This window comes from Dromiciops gliroides, chromosome 4, assembly GCF_019393635.1.
Source record: "Dromiciops gliroides isolate mDroGli1 chromosome 4, mDroGli1.pri, whole genome shotgun sequence".
NCBI lineage: Eukaryota > Metazoa > Chordata > Mammalia > Microbiotheria > Microbiotheriidae > Dromiciops > Dromiciops gliroides.
In genome coordinates, this window is record NC_057864.1 from 337,586,633 (window position 1) to 337,606,826 (window position 20,194).

The 20,194-nt window shown below is 41.0% G+C and overlaps 1 protein-coding gene across 3 annotated transcripts in view; it reads left to right on the forward strand.

Moving 5' to 3' along the window:
• Positions 1 to 20,194, forward strand: part of LOC122754436 (sine oculis binding protein homolog) — a 233,796-nt gene that overhangs the window by 167,403 nt on the left and 46,199 nt on the right. The window contains exon 3 of one of the 3 annotated variants that reach the window (XM_044002850.1): positions 10,846 to 10,888. The exons of the other annotated variants lie outside the window; for them this stretch is intronic. Coding sequence (XP_043858785.1) covers positions 10,846 to 10,888 — 43 coding nt within the window. The remainder of the gene's footprint in view (positions 1 to 10,845; positions 10,889 to 20,194) is intronic. 3 annotated transcript variants of the gene reach the window in all.

The window sequence follows — 20,194 nt, forward strand, 5'->3', positions numbered from 1 at the left end:
TCAGACACAGGTTTTGCAATCTACAGAACTGAGATCAGGCTCCAAGTTAGAGCATAGAATATCAGCTCCTCCTGTCCCCCACCTCAACCAATTACTGAACTCTACTCCCTGGATTCAGAAATGTTGGTTCCATTGTTCGATCAGGGGAAGGAAAAGAACAGGGATGCATCCGTGAACAGCATCGCATCCCAGCATTCACAGCTAGCCTTAGGGGAAACAAGCCAAGTTTGGGGGGGGGGGTGTTGGGACAGCGGACCAAAAGGACTGCATGGCCTCAGGACTGTCCTCATCCTCTGGGCTCTGCAGAGTGAAGGCTAGGGAGCAGGGAGGCACAAGTGTCATATCCCTACCCTTGTGACTCCTTCCTTATGCCAGATGGGAATGGGTGGTGGGAGAAGGGGGGAGGAGGAGGAGGCAGTGGCACAAGGGTGGGGGTGGGGAGGAGGTTGACAGCTGCTGTACTGTCAGTTTCGACCTTTCTGGCTACTGCTGCTGCTGCTGCTGCTGCTGCTGCTGCTGCTGCTGCTTTCTGTTGGCAGGAGACAGAGAAAGCTGTCACTTCTGTCTCCCCAGCTAGCTCCCACCCTCCTTGGCTGCAGGCAGATTAAAAGTTTGCTATGGAAAGGGCAGCTTGAGGCAATTCTGGCCCCCTGTCTCCTGAAGCTGTGCCTGTTGCATGTGCGAGCTGATCTTGGAAGTTGGGTACCTAGCCCTCTTCAGTGTTCTTCACCTCTTCTCCATTTCACCTACATGCCCGCGTGAGTGTGTATATGCATAGTGCACCCACACCTGATCGATCTACTGAGACTAAAGGCATACCAAAAAAAAAAATCTTTACCCTCTTGAGAGAACCAATTGGTTAGACTGGTTCCAGTGAATCTGCAGAGAAGTCCATAGTCATACTTAATAGTTAAAGGTAGTTCTGGCTGAGATCTTTCTCCTAATAAAGATATTGTTGATTTTTTTTTAAAAAAGAAAACATCAAGGCAAAAATGTGTACTTCCATATGTGAGTCTACAAAGGGGTATGCTTGTGTTAAACAAGGATTCGAGGTCAGCATGAGGAGCATATGTGTAGGGGTTAATTAATTAATTAAATTCAGCTCCTTTCTAGATTCCTTGACGGCAGGGATTCTTAAGATTTTTGAGTCATGGATCCCTTTGGCAATTTGGTGAAGCCTCTAGCGCTCCTGCATTAGGAAGGGGGAGGAACTAGTATTTATTTAGTCCTTACTCTGCCCCAGTCACTGTACTAAGCTCTGGGGAAATAAACCTAAACCAGAAGAAAGACTGTCCCTGCCCATCCCATTTGAATGAGGGAAGACAACACACAAGAGGGAACTGTGGGATTTGGGGTAGGAATAAAGGTCCCTGGATAGAGGCACACAGGAGGAATTGAACATGGGAGAAGGGGGTGGGCCTTATGAGGGGATGTTTCATGTTGAAAAGGCCTCAGGAATAGTTGCCTTGCCAGAGCAAGGCAGGGCAAGCCAGAAAATAACAGGATAACAAGGGATACCAATTATATTGAAATAAGATGTAATTATTTTTTTCCCTTCATGGACCTCCCAGAATCTATCCATGAACTCTTTGATGGTCCAAAGACCTCAGGTTAAGAACCTCTGGTCTAAGTGCTGGCCTTAGGAGGAAATAAACTGGACCAGACAGTAGCCTACTGTAAAGTATAATTTGAGGGACACCCAGGAAGATTCACTCTGAACCAAAATATTCTCTTCCCAATCTAAAATTGTATTTAGATTAATTCCTTTGTGAAGAATGCTAAAAAGAGATTGTTTGCATTTAGCACTTGATTTTTTTAATAATAAACATTTTTATTTAAAGTTTTGAGTTCCAAATTCTATTCCTCTTTCCTTCCCTCCCCTCCCTGCTCCCTGATGTGGTAAGCAATCAGCCAGGAGGGCAGCTAGGTGGTGCAGTGGATAAAGCACAGGCCCTGGATTTAGGAGGACCTGAGTTCAAATCTGGCCTCAGACACTTGATACTTACTAGCTGTGTGACCCTGGGCATGTCACTTAACCCTCATTGCTCCACCCCTCCAACCCCCCAAAAGAAGAATACAAAAGCAATCAGATATAGGTTATATATTCATTTAACGCTTGATTTTTACAGTTGAGGCAGAGAGGTAGACATCAAACTGGAAGTCTGAGACTTGGGTTTGCTTTTTAGAATTTCGAGTTTAGCGGAGTCATACACCAATTCATTTTATAGGTCTAGATTAGATGATCTCTAAAGTCCCTTTTGGCTTCAAATCCTGTGATTTCATAGAGGTTTCAGAGCCTTGCATTTTAAGGCATTTTGGGGTTGGGATCTATTGTACTGATTGGTAGACTAAATATTCAGATGAAAGGAAGAGAGCAAAGTTATGGGATATGTCATATACTATATTTTGACAAAGGGAGGGTGTGGGCAATCCTGTGTTATAGCAGAGAGAAGATTCTAGATTTAAGAAATTGGGGCCAGTTTCTAAAAGGGCTATGGAACCACATTTCTAGCCTTCCAACTTGCTTAACTGAGTCTAGGCTTAAAAGTTACAACTCCATTAGAAATTATTTCCATGGAAACATTTCCCCAATTTTATAATGGAAGTTAATGTTTAAATGGGATTTGCTTCACAGAAACAACTTACTAGAGATTTGCTAGAGACTCTCTTCTATAAAATAGGGAATGCCTATGCTTTATGTAAATTGTGGGTTTCTGGGGGTGGGGGAGAATGGAGATTCTTGGCCCATATGCAGGGCTAGCTAGAACAAGATAGTGTGTTGGACTGCTTGACCTTCTCATCTGAGGTAGGAGCCTCATAAAATAGGGTGTAGTCCAGCACAGAATCTGATGCTTTACCTTGAGGAATGGTATCCAAAGAGGGGCAAAGGGGCAAAGGATTGGTCATGTAGGGAAGGAGCAGACGATGGCCAGAGAAAAGCCTTTTCGTGTGTCTAGGCATCTACTACAGGATGTGGAATTTGGCAGGAGTGGGAAACCGGGTTACCTTTATAGCCATCATTAGACCCTTAGAGGTGGACGAGGCAGCTGTGGATTCTGCAATTAAGCCTTTATAGAGTTTCTTTCCTTCTGTATTTGGTGCAACACCAGACAAATTGGTCTGCAGAGGAGCTGCTAGAGGTTTATGCAGCAAAGAGCAAAATGCAATTAGAATGACCCCGACAGGAGAAAAAGTGTATTAGAATTTTTGCCTATTAGTCATAAGCCTCATTAAACACAACTAGTGAGATGTGGACAGATAGATGGGACCGTTTCGCTAGGGGCTAGGTTTGTAGTCAGCTTCTTCGTGTGCATACAGATGCTCCTTCCCAAGGTAGTGTGGTACACTGGAAAGGACTGTGGATCTGGAATCAGAGGGACTGACTTCCAGCTCGACTATTTATTTCATGGGTGACCTTGGACACATGACTACCTTGGGGAAGATGCATCACTTTTCGGGGCTTCAGTTTACCCATCTGTAAAAAGGAGGGGTTAGACTAGATGGCTTCTGAAAGTCCCTTCCAGAAATAAATCTGATCTGAAATATGATCCAATGACAATGATGAAATTGTCCTGGGGAAAAGGTATTGTTCCTCCAGGTCCCAGTTTAATCAGTGCTGGCCTCAGGAAAGAGACATTTTGGTTGGGTCTCTTGTCCCTTTCCCCACATTTGGCTGCTCAATAGCATATACCATCTAGTTCATGGCTTCTTAAACTTTTTCCACTTGTGACCCCTTTCCGCCAGAGAAATTTTTACATACAGGCATATAAAATAAGTATAATAACCTTTTCCTATTGCCAAATTTTTGTGACCCCCATATTCAGTTACACGACCCCATATGAGGTTGTGACCCACAGCTTTGATCTAATAGGTATAGTAGAATTGTGAAACTGAATAAAGTATAAATTTCTAACTCTGGTATTCACGGTCCTCCACAATTTTACTCCAACCTGCCTAGCCGGCTTTAAGAAATTTTTAAAAATAATTTCGTTGACTCCTCCAACCCTTTCCCCTCTCCCCCAAATTCTACAGACTCATACATAACCTTCTGTCTTTAGAACCAGGCAAACCACTTTCCTTCATGTATATATTCTGCATTCCAGCCAAACTGGATTATTTTCTATTTCCCATTTTCACCTTGTTCCCTCTCATCTCTATGCCTTTGCTTATTTCTGGAATGGACTCCCCCTTTCTTACAGCCTCCTTACACACACACACACACACACACACACACACACACACACACACTCATGCATACATTGCTGTCCAATGAAGTCTCTTTCTTCTTTTAAGGCTGCAGCTCAGATCTCTTTCTCCATGAATCTTTCCCTGATTTCCCCAGCTGAAAACAAATTTTCCTTATTCTAATTTCTCATTGCACTTTGCCAGAATTTTTCCTTTACAAACCTATCCTTTTTAATCACAATTATTTGTGTACCTGCCCACTCTCTTTCCTTCTTCTAATAGATTGTGAAGTCCTTGATGGCAGGAACGATGCCAAGTCTTTCTTTGTATCCCCAGTATTATAAGATGCTTAACATATGTTTGTGGAAATGATAGAGAAAATTAGTAGTGGAAGACATCTTAGTGGTCATCTGCTCTCACCCCCTCATTTTTTATATGAAGAAACTGTAACTTGCCTAAGGAAACATAGCTGATTAATGACAGTCAGGACCTGAACCCAGATCTCTGGGTTTCCAGTCTAGGGTTCTTTACTCCCAGCTTTGGCCTTGCACGTCCTGTCTCATAGCTTAAAGAATATTGTAAAATTTAGAATCAGATCAGACCTTAGAGATTATTTAGTCACCATCTCCTTTTATTTAGGAAATTAAAGCCCAGAGAACTGAAGTGACTCGATCAAATGTGAACCAAATCCTGGGATTCAGTGCCTAGCATCGTGTCTGGAAAACAGTAGGGACTTAATAAATGCTTTGTTGATTGACACCCCAGCTCCTTTGATTCCAACTCCATTTCTCTTGCCCACTGTCCCATGATTCCTCTCTAAAAACATCGATAGCAAAGCATCCATGTCCTTTGGGTCTTTTGTCAGTTCCTGCACACAGTGAGGAAAAAAGGCAACTGGACATTTTCCTGGTAATTCTGAGGAAGCTGTGTTGCCGTCTCTAGGTATCATTTACACGGTACTAAACAGATGCATAGAAAATTAAATGTTTACTTGCTTTGGGAGGAGACAAGTTGTTCAATGGTCACATTTGGCAGGAAGTTGCTGACTGGTTCTGAAGACAGGAGTTTGAATTTGTCCAATTTGAGGGTGCGGGGAGTCAACTTAAATTATCTTTTTATCTCTTAATAATTTCTTAAGGTTAACCTCTTTGTCTCCAGGTCTTAACCTTCTCTGACTGTGACATTAACTTGCCATCCTTGTTAGCTGACACGGGCACTTGACCCAATTAACCATGGTCACTTTAATTCTGAAACTTAAATGAGATGCCTTTGGAAGCAAACCCTTCTCTGAAAACTTCACAAAGACTGAAGTGTCTGATAACGGAGAACCCACATTGGGCCTTCGAGGGCCTGTCTGAGCTAGCAACTTTTGTCATCATTATTCTGAAGGCAGTTTCATCCAGGCAAGGGAGGGGAAGAGAGCTGCTGGTGGGTGGAGGGAGGGAGGGAGGGAAAGAACACTACTGTGTAGAGAAGAAAGAAAAGGGGAAAAAAGTCCAACAATAAACACCAATAAGCACATAAGAAAAGAAAAAAAAAACTTCCTGCAGATGCGGACACTGAAGGAATTCAGAGATAGGGGGCCTATTTTTAGCAAGAGTAAAAGTGCAAACAGTGATAGACGCCACAGGCTGCTGTCACTAAAATTTGGCTATAAGCAACATATTCATATTTAAACGTGGCAGCCCTGCAAATTGAAAGGAATAAACACTCTGTCTGCTCATTGGGTTAAAGCTATCCCCTCCCCTCCTCCTCTCCTCAGCTCAGTGGGGGTCCTGACGCCTCATGATGGATTAACCAGTCCTTTAGTTTACTCCTATGGCCCTGTGTGTTTACATTTCAGGCATTGTGGTTATGCTAATGTTGTACAACAGTGGGAACCGAACTGGTATTTTTTCCAGGTGAGAAATGCAGTGCAACATGACCTCTATAGGGAAAAGGCCTGGGGCACTTTGCTCAGTTAAGCACAGACATGTGGAAATTGAATACTCAAATGCACAGGAATAAAATGATGTTAAATTAAAAAAAGAAGAAGAAGAAAAGGAAACACATTAAATAACCCTCCTGAACTTGGGGTGAACCCCAAAATGTCAAAAGAGAGAATCCCAACCATTCTAGAGTCAGGGGCTTGTTTAGTAGATCCCACCAACTCTCCAATGACAAGAGATAGGCATAAGCTTCTAGATATATAAGAAAATGTATGCATCAGGCACTATTCTGAGTTCCCTTAAAAAAAAATTGAGGCGGGGTGCAGCTAGGTGGCACAGTGGATAAAGCACCGACCCTGGATTCAGGAGGAACTGAGTTCAAATCCAGTCTCAGACACTTGACACTTACTAGCTGTGTGACCCTGGGCAAGTCACTTAACCCTCATTACCCCGCAAAAAAAAAAAAAACCAATCCAAAACCAAACAAACAAAAAAGAAAAGAATTGAGGGGATTCAGTATATTGTAACACTTTCTGCTTGGCTTCATAGCTCACAATTCTATAAGGTTACATTATCTTATATGATCCTTAAAACAACCTCGTGAGCTAGGTCCTGCTATTACACCCATTTTGCAGACAAGAAAACGGAGGTTCAGGTTAAATGGCTTATTTGTGAAGGGTCACACACCTAGTAAATATCTGAGACGGGATTTAAACCTAGGTCTTTCTGGCTCCAAGTCCAGCATTCTACCCACTATGTATATTTCTTATGCAGAAAAAAATTACCAGACATTGATTAATTGTATACTGTGTGGCAGGCACTGTTCTAGGCACTGGAGAAACAAAGACAAAAGTGAAATAGGCCTTACCCTCAAGGAGTTTCTCTCTTCTCCTGCTAATTTCCCTTCCATCTTCCCCCACCCCATACTGGTAAAGGGGCTAATATGTTTTGAGAGATAGACTGGTGTTATGGGAAAAAACTATACATGCATGCAGAGGACCTGGCTTTGAGTATGAGACACGGCTTCATCACTATCTGGGTGAAGTTTTGGAAAAGAGGACTGGATGTGCTGTCCAACAAAGAGGAAGATAGGGGAGGATGAATAATCCCTTCTCATCTGTTTTTTTTTCCCCTTTGGCTAAATGAAATTGGATTTCTAGAGAGGTGAAAACTTTTCTGTACATGAACCCAGAGGATGTCTGGGGTCAAATCTTGACCCGCGTACAAGCTGTGTGACCATGTGGACATTTCTGAGCTTTAATTCCCACTCCTATAGATGGGACTTGTGAAAACTCCCAGGTGTGGAAACTCCCTCCACCAAGGCAGAGGAACACCTCCTCTGCATCAAACAGTCTTAGCACCCAGGGGCACTGACAGTTGAAGTGAGGTATATGGAGTCATCAGTATCTGTCAGATATGGGACTTGAACCCAGGGATCCCTGACATTGAGGCCTGCTTTCTAGTCACTGCTATAGTGTGTCTCAGAACATGATTGTTTTGGGGAAAATGCTTTGTAAGCCTTAAAGTGCTAAAGAAAATCTCATTAATAATTATTGCTAATTATTATTAGGTTTTGGGCTCTCAGGAGCCAATGACAACCCCAAATCCAGAAGGATTAAAAGAAAAACACAGCCATCGGGCAACATTTACTACTGGAAACTGACCTAGATGCCAAGTAACAAATCCAGAGCTATCATTACTGTTGACAGAGACACATCCAGAAAAGCTTAAACCTCTCTAGAAAATCCAATTTCATTTAGCCAAAAGGAGAACAAAGATAAGAAGGGATTTATTCATCTTCTATCTTTCTCTTTGATGAACAGCAAGTGGCACTGTAGGGGCAGCGAGGTGGCACAGTGGACAGAGCTCTGGTCCCGGAGTCCGAAAACCCATCTTTGTGAGTTAAAATCTGGCTTCAGACACTTATTCGCTATGTGACCCTGGGTGAGTCACTTAACCTTGTTTGCCTCAGTTTCTTCATCTGTAAAATAAGCTAGAGAAGGAAACGACAAACCACTTCAGTCTCTTTGCCAAGAAAACCCCAAATGGGGTCATGAAGAGTCAGAAACAACTGAAAAATGACTGAACCAATTTGACAAAGCAGCCCTGTTCAATGGGAGGGCTTTACAAACCCAGAAGGTTTCTATGTAGCCTGTCCTGGCCTTGGACCTGGATTCTGGACCATGCCTGTTTACAGTTTATTTCTGCTACAGAGACCAAGCTTCCTAGTTTTGTAGCTCAGTCCTTTGGAGGCTTGGTACCAGTAAGGAACTCCTGTGTATTTCTTGACCTTCGGGGTTCGAGGATTTCAGAGGGGGTGGAAATCTGTTTGTTTTTTTGTGAGGCAATTGGGGTTAAGTGACTTGCCCAGGGTCACACAGATAGTAAATGTCAAGTATCTGAGGCCGGATTTGAACTCAGGTCCTCCTGAATCCAGGGCCAGTGCTTTATCCACTGCGCCATCTAGCTGCTCCTGGAAATGTGTTTTTAACAAAATGCAGAGCCATTTGGTTTTGCTGTCTTACCCAGTCTTGGGCTTTATCTATTCCCATTGCAAACATCCCAAGTACCTATGAGAAATCATTCTATTATCTGCCAAATGAAATCAATTCCCAGAACTGCATGCAGTGGTTCAGAGGGTGAAGACAAAGGCAGAGGAGAGTGCTGGGATGGTGCTTCAGGCACTTTATCAATTCTAAATGAGTCAAACCATGCAAATCCACAGAAAAGCCCAGGGAGGTATCTGAAACATTGTCTTTTATGGTAGGTTCAGGTTTAGCCAGCTTTTCTTGAATACAGTAAATCTTCCTAGATGGACTGTGTCTTCTTCACATTGGTCCATAATGCCCCCAGAGCAGTCTGAAATCCCTCTGAGATCTGAGACCGAACATAGATGAACTGCATTCCATGGTGTGATTAATTTGCCTTTAGAGTCATAAACTCATAGAATCATAGTTACATAGATAATGGTGGATCCCAGAGGCTGACTAGCACTTAGCACATTGGCTAGCTCATAGTAGGTGCTTAGTAAATTTTATTAAATTGAATAGTCTGACCTTCTATAATTTAAAAAATAGGGACATTGAGACCCAGGGAATATGACTTGCTTGGGATATAAAGTTAGTAAGCATCAGCGATAAGATTTGAACTCAGACTTTATTATTGCTTAGAATTTCTTGGAATTATGATGGGGACTGACTGAAATCAGATGGACTCATAACATTTGTTCTGAAAGAAACATTTCATAATATTGGCTCTGCTCCAGAAGTGCCTTTCTCTTTTAGTCCAAAGCAGGGTTAATGGTAGGCAAAATTGTGATGGACGCAAAGAGTTGTCACATTGTCCTCCGGCCTAGCTTTTCTGGATTTCTCTCCAAAGTCACTTATAGATCTGTAATTCTATTGATGGTGACCACTGATGCATCACATCCTTCCAACTGTCACCCCCCCACCCCGATTTTCCTTGGTCACTGATTGTCTTTCTCAGTAGCATTCTATTCTAGATTAGATTTCCATTTCCTTTCTAGTCAAACACACCTATCCTTTGTCTAGTTATTTTATCCTATTCTTTGCTTCTCCAGGTCATAGCTAATTAATTGAATAAAGTAATCCATCTAAAAGAAGTATTTAGATTTTAACAGATTTCCTAGAGACAAAGTTGCTTAACTTAAAAGAAAAAAATCTAGTGGTAGAATCTTAGGCACTAAAAGGAAGATAGTAAGAGAGGTTTGAAAAAAATGTTTTTTCAATTAACAAAAATTTATTTTTTATTATTTTATTATTATTATTATTTATTATTATTATTTTAGTTTTTCTTATTTTTATTTATTTTTATTTATTATTATTATTATTTTTATTTTATTTTTTATTATTTTTTTTTTGGCCTGGCAATGAGGGTTAAGTGACTTACTCAGGGTCACACAGCTGGTAAGTGTCAAGTGTCTGAGGCTGGATTTGAACTCAGGTCCTCCTGAATCCAAGGCCAGTGCTTTATCTACTGTGCCACCTAGGTGCCCCCAAACATTTATTCTTAATTCCTCCAATTACACCCACCCCAGAAAAGAAAAAAAGAAAATCAAAATCCTTATAACAAATTGGCAGATCCCCACAATGGCCACATTCAAAAATATGTTTCTCATTATTTATATTTAGCATTCTTTATCATCAGTGTAAGGGAGATATTTGGGAGGCAATGGTAGCTATCTAGGAATTCCTAAATTATATCATCAAACCTATCTTAAGGCTATTCCTTCTTGAGATCCTTTGAGGATCTAAGTGTTATGGCCAACTCTGTGTCACACTCAGAGAGATGCTATTATCCAGAGGAGAGTACATCCACCATGCCATAGAAGGAAGGATTGTTTCAAGGAACTGGACACTGGAAAGGAGGAGACTTAGAAGGAATATAATGATTTGTTCGTCTTGGTCCCAGAAGGCCAAAGAGGCCCCTAGGTATCACAGTGCTTAGGGCACAGGACCTGAAGTCAGGAAGACCCGAGTTCAAATTCAACATCAGATGCGTCCTAGCTATGTGACCTAAAGAAAATCACTTAACTGCTGTCTTCCTCAATTTCCTCGACTGTGAAATGGGGACAACAAGAGCATCAACCTTTCAGGGTTGTTGTGAGGATCAAATAACTTAATATTTGTAAGGTGCTTAGCACAGTGTCTAGTACATTTGTAGGTGCTGTATAAATACTACCTTTTGTTAACAATAGTTATTTTTCTGGTAGAGCTCAGATGGATGGATGGAAATTCCAAGATGTCAAAATTCAGGTCAGTATAAGGAAAAAACATTCTAATAATTAAGGGTACTTGAAACAAACAAACAAAATGGCACCTTATGAAGCCAGGAATTCCCCAGAGAAGTGTTTGAACAGAGGCTGGTAGATGTCATGGAAGATTCCTGCATTGGGTGGGAGTTTGGACTGGATAATAATAACTCATATTTATAGAGATGACCTTTAAGGTCCCCTCCCACTCTACGTGTCTATGATTTTATGATTTAATTGGTATCTAAGTGTCATGTGCCAAAATATGAACCCAATAGCATAAAGCAGATTTGGATTTAATAATCACCTTTGCGATTTAAAAACCTGTTAAACCCTGATTAAATGCTCACATCCTGGACAAAATCAAATTTGGAAATATTTGGATGCTTTGGGATTTTGAGTCCTTTAGACTATCAACTTGGAGGGAGCACATGTTCTAAATAATGGTGATTACTCTTTTAGAAAAAATTGGGGGGCCGCTAGGTGGCGCAGCAGATAGAATACTGGCCCTGGATTCAGAAGGACCTGAATTCAAATCCAGCCTCAGACACTTAACACTTACTAGCTGTGTGACCCTGGGCAAGTCACTTAACCCCAATTGCCTCACAAAAAAATAAAATAAAAAAATAAAAATAAATTTAAAGATTGGTAATAATTTGAAAGCTTAGAGTAGAGCCATGGAACGAGGGAAGGAAATTAGTATTTATGTGGCACCTACTATGAGCTAGACACTTTGATAAGCGCTTTTACAAATATTATCTCATGTGATCCTCATGACAACCCTGCAAGATAGGTATCCTCATTTTTACAGTTGAAGAAACTGAGGCAAACATAGAGGTTAAATGACTTGCCCAAAGTCATATAACTAGCATGTGTCTGAGGCTGGAATTGAACTCAGATAGATCTCCCTGTAATCCAGGCCCGGTGCTCTATCCATTCGGCCTCTTAGCTACCTTACTGAATGAGCATGGCTCTTGAGGGGCTAGCACATCAGTAAAGAAAGGACTTGAAGAGATAGACCTGAATAGCTTGAAGGATACACTTAGACAAGCATGTTACAGATAGAATACATAGCTCAGATTAATTCGGACTAAGAAATCTGGGTGGATGGCATGATCACTGTCTTCAGCTATCTGAAGGATGTAAATACTAAGGTGGGGAAAGAATTATGTAGCACAAGATGAGGGCTATAATTAGGGTAGGAGTAGTGGGATGAAATTAAGGAAAGAAAAATTTAGGCTAAACGGCAGGAGGAAATTTCCCAGCAGAAAGATTTATTGAGCTCTAGGATACTTTTTCTAGGGGCAGGGATGGAAGTTCTAAGTCATTTCAAAATCTTCTGGACAAAATTGGATAAATCATATTAATAGCATACATTTATAGTGTTGTTAAGTCATTTCCTAGTCATGTCTGACTTTTCACAACCCCATTTAAAGTTTACTTGGCAAAGATACGGGAGTTGTTTGCCATTTCCTTCTCCAGCTCCTTTTACAGATTCAGAAACTGAGCCAAACAGGGTGAAGTGACTTACCCAGGGTCACACAACTAGTAAATGTCCGAGGCCAGATTTGAAATCAGGTACTCCTGACTCCAGGACAACTGCTCTCTCCTCTGCCCATACATTTATATGGTGTTTTCAAATTTGCAAATCCTCTTACATACGTCATCTCATTTGATCCTTACAACAACCTTGTGAAGTAAGCACTATTATTTTCCCTGTTTTTCAGAAGAGGTAACTGAAGGTCAGAGAGGTTAAGTGGCCAGGACTGGTCACCGAGTGAGTATTGAGACAAGATTCAAAGACAGATTTCCTTGGCTGCAAGTCTAGTACGCCAGCATCATGCCAATAGGAAACAGTAGCCTACCCCTGGGTTTAGGCAAGGTAGTTTAACTGTGTATAATTTTGTTTATAATTTCTATAATTTATAAACATTAAAAGCTCCACTGGGAATCCCCTCCTGAATTAGGTACCCACCCTTTGTCAACGTATGAGGAAGTATTTCAAATAAGGCACATTCCCTCAAGGAGACATCTCCTTGTGAAAACAAGGACTGATGAGAAAACTTATACAATTATCTTTTCCACATTTAGACTTTCCCCATCGTGGTTTTGATATGTTGTCGGTCAACATAAGAAATTAAATTGGAATTTTGGAGGGAGTTTTGCATAAGTTGATCCATGAAGGCCAACCTACAACACAGCAAAAGTTTAGAAAGTCAGAAATGCTTAATATATATATATATATGTCCATATATATGTATGTATGTATATGTATATATAATAGTATTGTATAATAGCAACATATTTTTTTCTTTTAATACCATAATAATTTAGATTTCTTCTCTGGTACAAAGGGAGGGCCAAACATTTTTACATGGGTTTTCCAGATTTGGGGGCACTGTACCCCTAGACTCCATGATGTGGAATGGATAACTGTAACTGTAGAATTAAGTCACTTATGGACTTTAAGGAATCTTAGATGTCATCTAAGTCTTCATTTTACCGAAGAAACTGAGACTGAGAAAAATGAATAGACTTGCCCAAGGTCCAAATACCTAGTCTAATATGTTTCATATTAATATCTCTGGTGGAACGTTTTGACAGGAAAAGAGGTTTTTGGTTTTTTTTTTTTTTAGTGAGGCAATTGGGGTTAAGTGACTTGCCCAGGGTCACACAGCTAGTAAGTGTTAAGTGTCTGAGGTCGGATTTGAACTCAGGTCCTCCTGACTCTAGGGCCCGTGCTCTATCCACTGCGTCACCTAGCTGCCCCAGGAAAAGAGTTTTGATTCAATTTGACAGCTGTTTACTGAGAGTTTACAATAGACAAAGCAATATCCCAATTACTGCAAGAAACACAGAGATGATTAAGACATAGTCTCATCCCTCAAAGAGCAGTCAATCTAATAGCAGGGATAAGACATACGCAGGTAAGACAATAGTAGAAGATGAGGAGACTACAGTGTGTGGTATAGTGCCAAGGGCTGTGGCTCAAGAGCCAGAAGATCTGGGTTCAAATAATGCCTCTGATGCTTACTATGTGTGTGACCTTGAGCAAGACACATGACCTCCTGGGCCTCAGTTTACTCATCTATAAAATAAGGAAGATGTTGAATTTGTTAGCTTCTGGTGTCTATTCCAACTCTCATTCTGTCATGCTATGATTCTGCCATGGGATTTTTGGTCAGTTTGTTTATGAGCATCAGGAAAGCTTTTATAGAAGATGCAACATTTGACTTGGCCTTGAAAAATGGGTGGGATCTCAATAGGGAGAGATGGGAGAAGAAGCATGAAGGGAAAGCAAGGTGGGGAGAGCAAGGCACAGAGAGGAATCTAAAGATTAGTATTCATGAAAGAGCAAATTGTTTAGCTTGACTAAAGTACATAGCTTGGTTTAGGGCAGGAGAGGGAAATCAGTTTGCAAAAGCAGGTGGTAGCCAAAGTGTGAATGACCCGGAATTCCAACTCTGAGGAGTTTGGACTTTACTTATTTATTAGGCAGGAGGCTGACCTGTTATAGATGGATTTCACTGGTGTTTGTCTCTGGGGCGATTTCAAAGTTGGCTGCAGAGGACAGAAGTCTTAAATCAACAAATCAACAAGCATTTATTAAGCATGCACCTGAGGACAGAGACTGTGCTGAGATCTGAGGATCCAAAGGAAAGCAAGCAGCTTTTACTATTATTTACTTTTCATCCAGTAAACCTTTAGTATACAATGCTATGTGCAGAAAGATGTGCTAGGTGAGTTTTGACGAGGCATCATTTCTGCCTCCATGGCACTTGAAGGCTAGTTTGGGGAACAGGCTAGAAGACTGCATTGTCTCATCACAGAGCCAGAATATATTATTAGATTGTTGCAGCACTATGAGACTTTAGAAAAAAATTAGTCCAACCCCCTCACTTTATATGTAAGGAAAAAAGAGAGGTGGAGTGACTTGTCCCATGGGGGAAGGATTTTAAAAAGTAGATTTAAAGCCAGAATTTAAAATAGAAGCTTCTTGAGGCAGGGAAGGAAGAAGGAAAATAGGCATTACTTTGCCTGCTTACTTTGCCAGCGATTGGCAAAAGAAAAAATAATGTCCCTGTCCTTGAAGAGATTACATTTTTTTTTGGGGGGGGCAGGGCAATGAGGGTTAAGTGACTTGCCCAGGGTCACACAGCTAGTTAAGTGTCAAGTGTCTGAGGCTGGATTTGAACTCAGGTCCTCCTGAATCCAAGGTCAGTGCTTTATCCACTGTGGCCCCTAGCTGCCCCCAAGAGCTTACATTTTAATGAGGGAAGACAACACAAACAGAAGTTGAAAAGAGGATGAAGGTACTCACCTGGAGACGTGGTTTTTAAGCCTAGAAGGCAAAGAGCAAAGCTGGGAAGGAGATGAAGGCTGGCTAGCCTGGGCCCTTCCACAAAATGGAGACTGCCCCCCCACCCCAGGAGGAATTCACAAATGGGAGAAGGGAACCAGCTTGGCAGAGGGATATTCCAGGGTAAGAAGGCTGCAAAGGGGGTTTGAATGATCCAGGGTGATGATGGCCTAGGTACTGAAGGGACTTGCAGGATGATATCATAGCTGAGGTGTAGTTTTGAAAGTCTGGTAGTCTGGAGCAGAGTCCAGAAGGGACTGTCCTGCTTCTGTATTTGTATTCCTCCAGCAGTGTTTGGTGCATAATAAGTGTATAACAAATATTTTTCATTCATTCATTCACTCCTTCATTCATTCATAGTAAATGCTTTTCATTCAGTCAGTCACTCATTCATTCATTCACAGTAAATGTTTTTTATTCATTTATTCATTCCAGTCTAGTTCTAGAACATTGACAGTCATGAGAGTTGAACCATTTCCTAACCACAGATTAACAAACATGTGTACTTTTGTCCTTGCTTTTCTGGGTCTGGGCTTCTCCTCAGCATACAGGAATCCATGTATCCTGTTCCAAATTCTAACACATACAGCTCTGCCCCTGAGCACTTGATGTCGTGTATATCAGGAGAGCTGCCGATCTGGTTGTGCAGCTTTTGAACATGCAGCCTTCCTACTTTACTACCTTCCTGAAATGGGGCCAAGACCCTCACTAACTTCAGTCCTAGAATACCAGGAGGCTCGGGCTGCCAGCCACTCTGAGGCTAATTATGAGGACATTTGCATAATTCGAATGAGCCATCCGATACATACCAAAAGGTATCACAATACAGGGATATACTGACATATGGAGGAATTTTTTTTTCTTCCCCAAACCTCTTGAAAGATGTCAGCAGGCCTAGCCTCCTCCCAGGATATAGGCAATGTCAAGTTATGGCTTTTTAATTCTTCCCAGTGTAACTCTAGCTCCCACATCATTTTCTCCTTTGAATCCTACATCTTCTTTTCTCTTTATTAAGTAAAATAGTGTTTTGCTCCTCAAAACAGCCTTGTCATGTGGCTAGTCTGCACCGTTAGCTTTGTCTTAAAAGGAAATAAAATTCTTAGGTTCAAACCCTATAGAAGCCCATGCTTTTGGGGATCTCTGCAAGGAGCCTACCATATACACCACTCTGATTATCGCTTCAACTCCAGAAACAGCGGGACCCAGAGTCCTTGAAACGGCTGACATTTGAAGCGTTGGTTCTTCCTGTACTTTGAGTTACTCAGACCTTGATCTCCTCGCCTGGCATAGAATCCCATACTCCATTGAAACCTGACCTCCTGCACTTTCCTTGGGCAGCAGAGGCATTTGCATTCAGTCAGGCTGTTGGAAATTTCTTGTTCCTAGCCTCAGGACAGCGAAGCCAGACTGCACTGGGCCAAACAGGCAGGACAACAGCAATCACCGAAGCAAAAAGGGGGGGGGGGGCGGGAGAAGGACACACATGAAGAGGCGCTGGGGTTTTGAGATTGACAGACATTATGAGATAGACTGGGGGTGGGGGGGGCAACTAGGTGGCGCAGTGGATAGAGCACTGGCCTTGGAGTCAGGAGGACCTGAGTTCAAATCTGGCCTCAGACACTTAACACTTACTAGCTGTATGACCCTGGGCAAGTCACTTAACCCCAATTGCCTTACCAAAACCAAAATCAAATGAGATAGACCAGGGGAGAGGAGTGGGAAAGGGCATGAGAGAAAGCAGCAAGGTTCCAGGAGTAGAATTCTTTGGGGGCAATACAAAACAATAAGGGGTGGGGCAATAATTCTGCATCAGGTGGAACTGTACCATTCCAAATGTTGTGAAATAATAATAATGTTTAACTATTCAACATAATAGTAATCACTAAATAAGTAATTGTTATGAACAATTATTAAGCAATTAATAATTATTAATAACAAAAGAATAATATTTAGTACTTTGTGGTTTGCAAAACATGGGATACATATCATCTCATTTGATGCTTACAACAACCTGGTGTCATAGGTCATATTAGTATTATCATCTCCATTTTACAAATGAGGAAATCAAGGCCCAGGGTCACAGAATGAGTATTTGAGTCTGGATTTGAACTGAAGTCTAACTACAAGGCTAGAGTGTTATCTGCTATGCCACCTAACAGGATAGAGTGAAAAGATAGAATGAAGTAAAGATCAGACTGAGTGGTCTAGGACAATAGGCAGAATTTCTAGGATTTTCACTTATTCTGATTTTATATGTAATTAAACTTTAAAAATTCAATCTAATCCAATAAACATCTGTGTTAAGCACTGAAGAGGGAAAGACAAAAGCACCCTAGTCTTTGTCCTCAAGGAGATTACATTGTGTGATGTTTAAAATCTATATTGTGTGATCACCTTAAATAAAAAAAAAGCTTCAGCACCAGTCTTTGGGCATTAAACATTTATTAAAGCGTACAGATATTTACAAGTTCAGAAAGTTAAGAAAAAGAAGTCCTACCTAGCCTAGAGTTCCAGCCTGGTTGGGTTCTTCCTTAAGTCCTCCTCCACAAGCCTGCTTTAATCAGGAACTCTCTAGCAAGCTGATTGTGGAAGCTTTTTATAGGTCTGGAACAGAGGCGGTCCTTATACACTGCTTCAAGCTGATTGGTTGGTGTCCTCCAAATCCATTGGTTCACTGAACTTGAAGGTGTTCTCTAGTTAAGTTCACAGTCTAGCTTCTGAGAACCATACCTTCTTAAGGGCTAGCCAGGTGTGATTACAATCTAGTTAACTTTGAAGTAGACCAATCAGCAGTCAATCACTCTCACTTAATACAATCAGTTTAGATTAATCTCCAGGTGGGTCTTTGAGTATCTGTGAAATCCCATTATTTCATCACAATTGTATGGTGTGTGTGTGTGTGTGTGTGTGTGTGTGTGTGTGTGTGTGTGTGTGTACAACACAGGTAACTATAAAGTATATGCAAAATAATGTCAAAGGAGAAACTGATAAAAAATCTCTGTGTTGTACAAAGGCATAGGGATGTTGTGTAGGAAAGGGGTGATATAGGAAACTCTACCCAACTTGGATCTTAGAGGAACTTAGGGATTCCAAGAGGCAGAAGTGGCTGCATTTTAGATATGAATCTCTACCTGCCCCAAAGCATGGAGATAGCAGATGGAATGTTGTATGTGGGAAACAGCTGGAAAACCCATTTGACTACATAGGCAGGTCCTGTTTAGTATGAACAATGAACCCCATGAACTGGCTGCATTATTAAAATTTTCATTGCATAGTTATATTGGGCTAGAACCAATGACCATCTTTTACATGTAATTATGATTCTGAATAGTTCAAATTCAAATCATACGACCACTTCACTTGACACTTAATAGCTGTGTGACCCTGGGCAAGTCACTTATCCCCCATTGCCCCACAAAACAAAAAAACAAAAACAAAAAAAAGAAAAAGAAATAAATGTGGAAAAATAGTTTGGGGACAGATAATGGAAGGCTTTAAATGAGGATTTTGTATTTTATCTTAGAGGCATAATGTGTAGTCTAGTCCAGTCTAGTCTAGTGTATGTGTGTATATGTGTATGAGTATGTATTTGTGTTCGTGTTTGTGTTTGTGTATGTGTATGTATATATATATATATGTGTGTGTGTGTGTGTGTGTGTGTGTGTGTGTGTGTGTGTATGACTTGGTTAAATCTATTTTAGGAATACCAGTTTGGCAGTTCTATAGACTAGAAGGAAGGGACTAGTATCAGGAATATGGGTTTGGAGGCTGTTGCTTCAAGTCCAGGTGAGAAGTGATAAGGGTTTGGAGTAATAAATATGTGTGTGGAGAGATGGGGTTGTATATAAGAAACATAAGGAGGCAGAATTGAAAGGTCTTGGCAATTGATTGGATGGGGGAGGGGATTGAAAGATGGTCATCCATGACTCTTCCAAAGTTGTGAACCTGAGTGGCTTTTGAAGAATTGAAAATGACCTCGAAAGAAATAGGGAATTTTGGAGGAGAATTTGTGCTTGGATTGTTGGAATTTATTTTATTTTATTTTTGCTTAGGGAATCATCACATAGAGTTAAGAGGACATAATTGCACATGCTCCTTTCCCTAACCCTGGTTTTACAGCATACCAGAGTATCTCCATTTAACTCAAGGAATTGTGAAATTCTCAGAAACAAAATCACCCTTTTAGATTTATACTAGTTCTAAGAGCCAATATCTGCCCATGCTGCACGCTCTTGGCAGGGATGGGGTAGGAGGATGTGAATTGCAAAATCATACAAAAAGGGCAGCACAGGTTTCTAAAGACTGAGAATTACTGCTTTATCTGATTTGGCAGAACGGAGGGTTAGTAGCCTTTTTTTTTTCTGTTACCATATATCACAAATGTTTTAATACCTTTTGATAGTAATATGGTTGTGACTCTCTCAGCATGGCTGCTACTTGCTATGTGTAAAGCTCCAGGAAGTCCAGCTGATGTAAATACAGATGAATTATTTAAAAAGTAATAGGGAAGAATGAGGTTCCAAACATGTAATGTTTAATAATTCAAAATGCATAATGGAATATGAGTCCAAACTGATCCCTCAGGTCTCCCTGGTGCTTGGATAAAAATTTGCTCAATGAATTAGTTTGCTTAGCTTGCCTGTTCATTGCCTCACTTTTCACCCTACAAAGGCAAAAATCATACTCTGATAGATGCCTGGTATCAAAGATGTGGATCTTACTCCTTTTCATGAAGTCATTGCAAAGCCCCTTTTGTAACTGAACTGAGTGGTGACCTGCTCACTGTCTACACGTCAGAAGGAATTGGTGGCATTGATCCATCAAGGAGGCAAACATAGAGCCTCTTGAGAACATGAGCTGTGTTTCAACTCCTGGGGAATATGAGAGGAATAAATAATGTTACCTGTCGAAAACCACACACTAAGAATCGTCCAGCCAACTTTTGGCTAT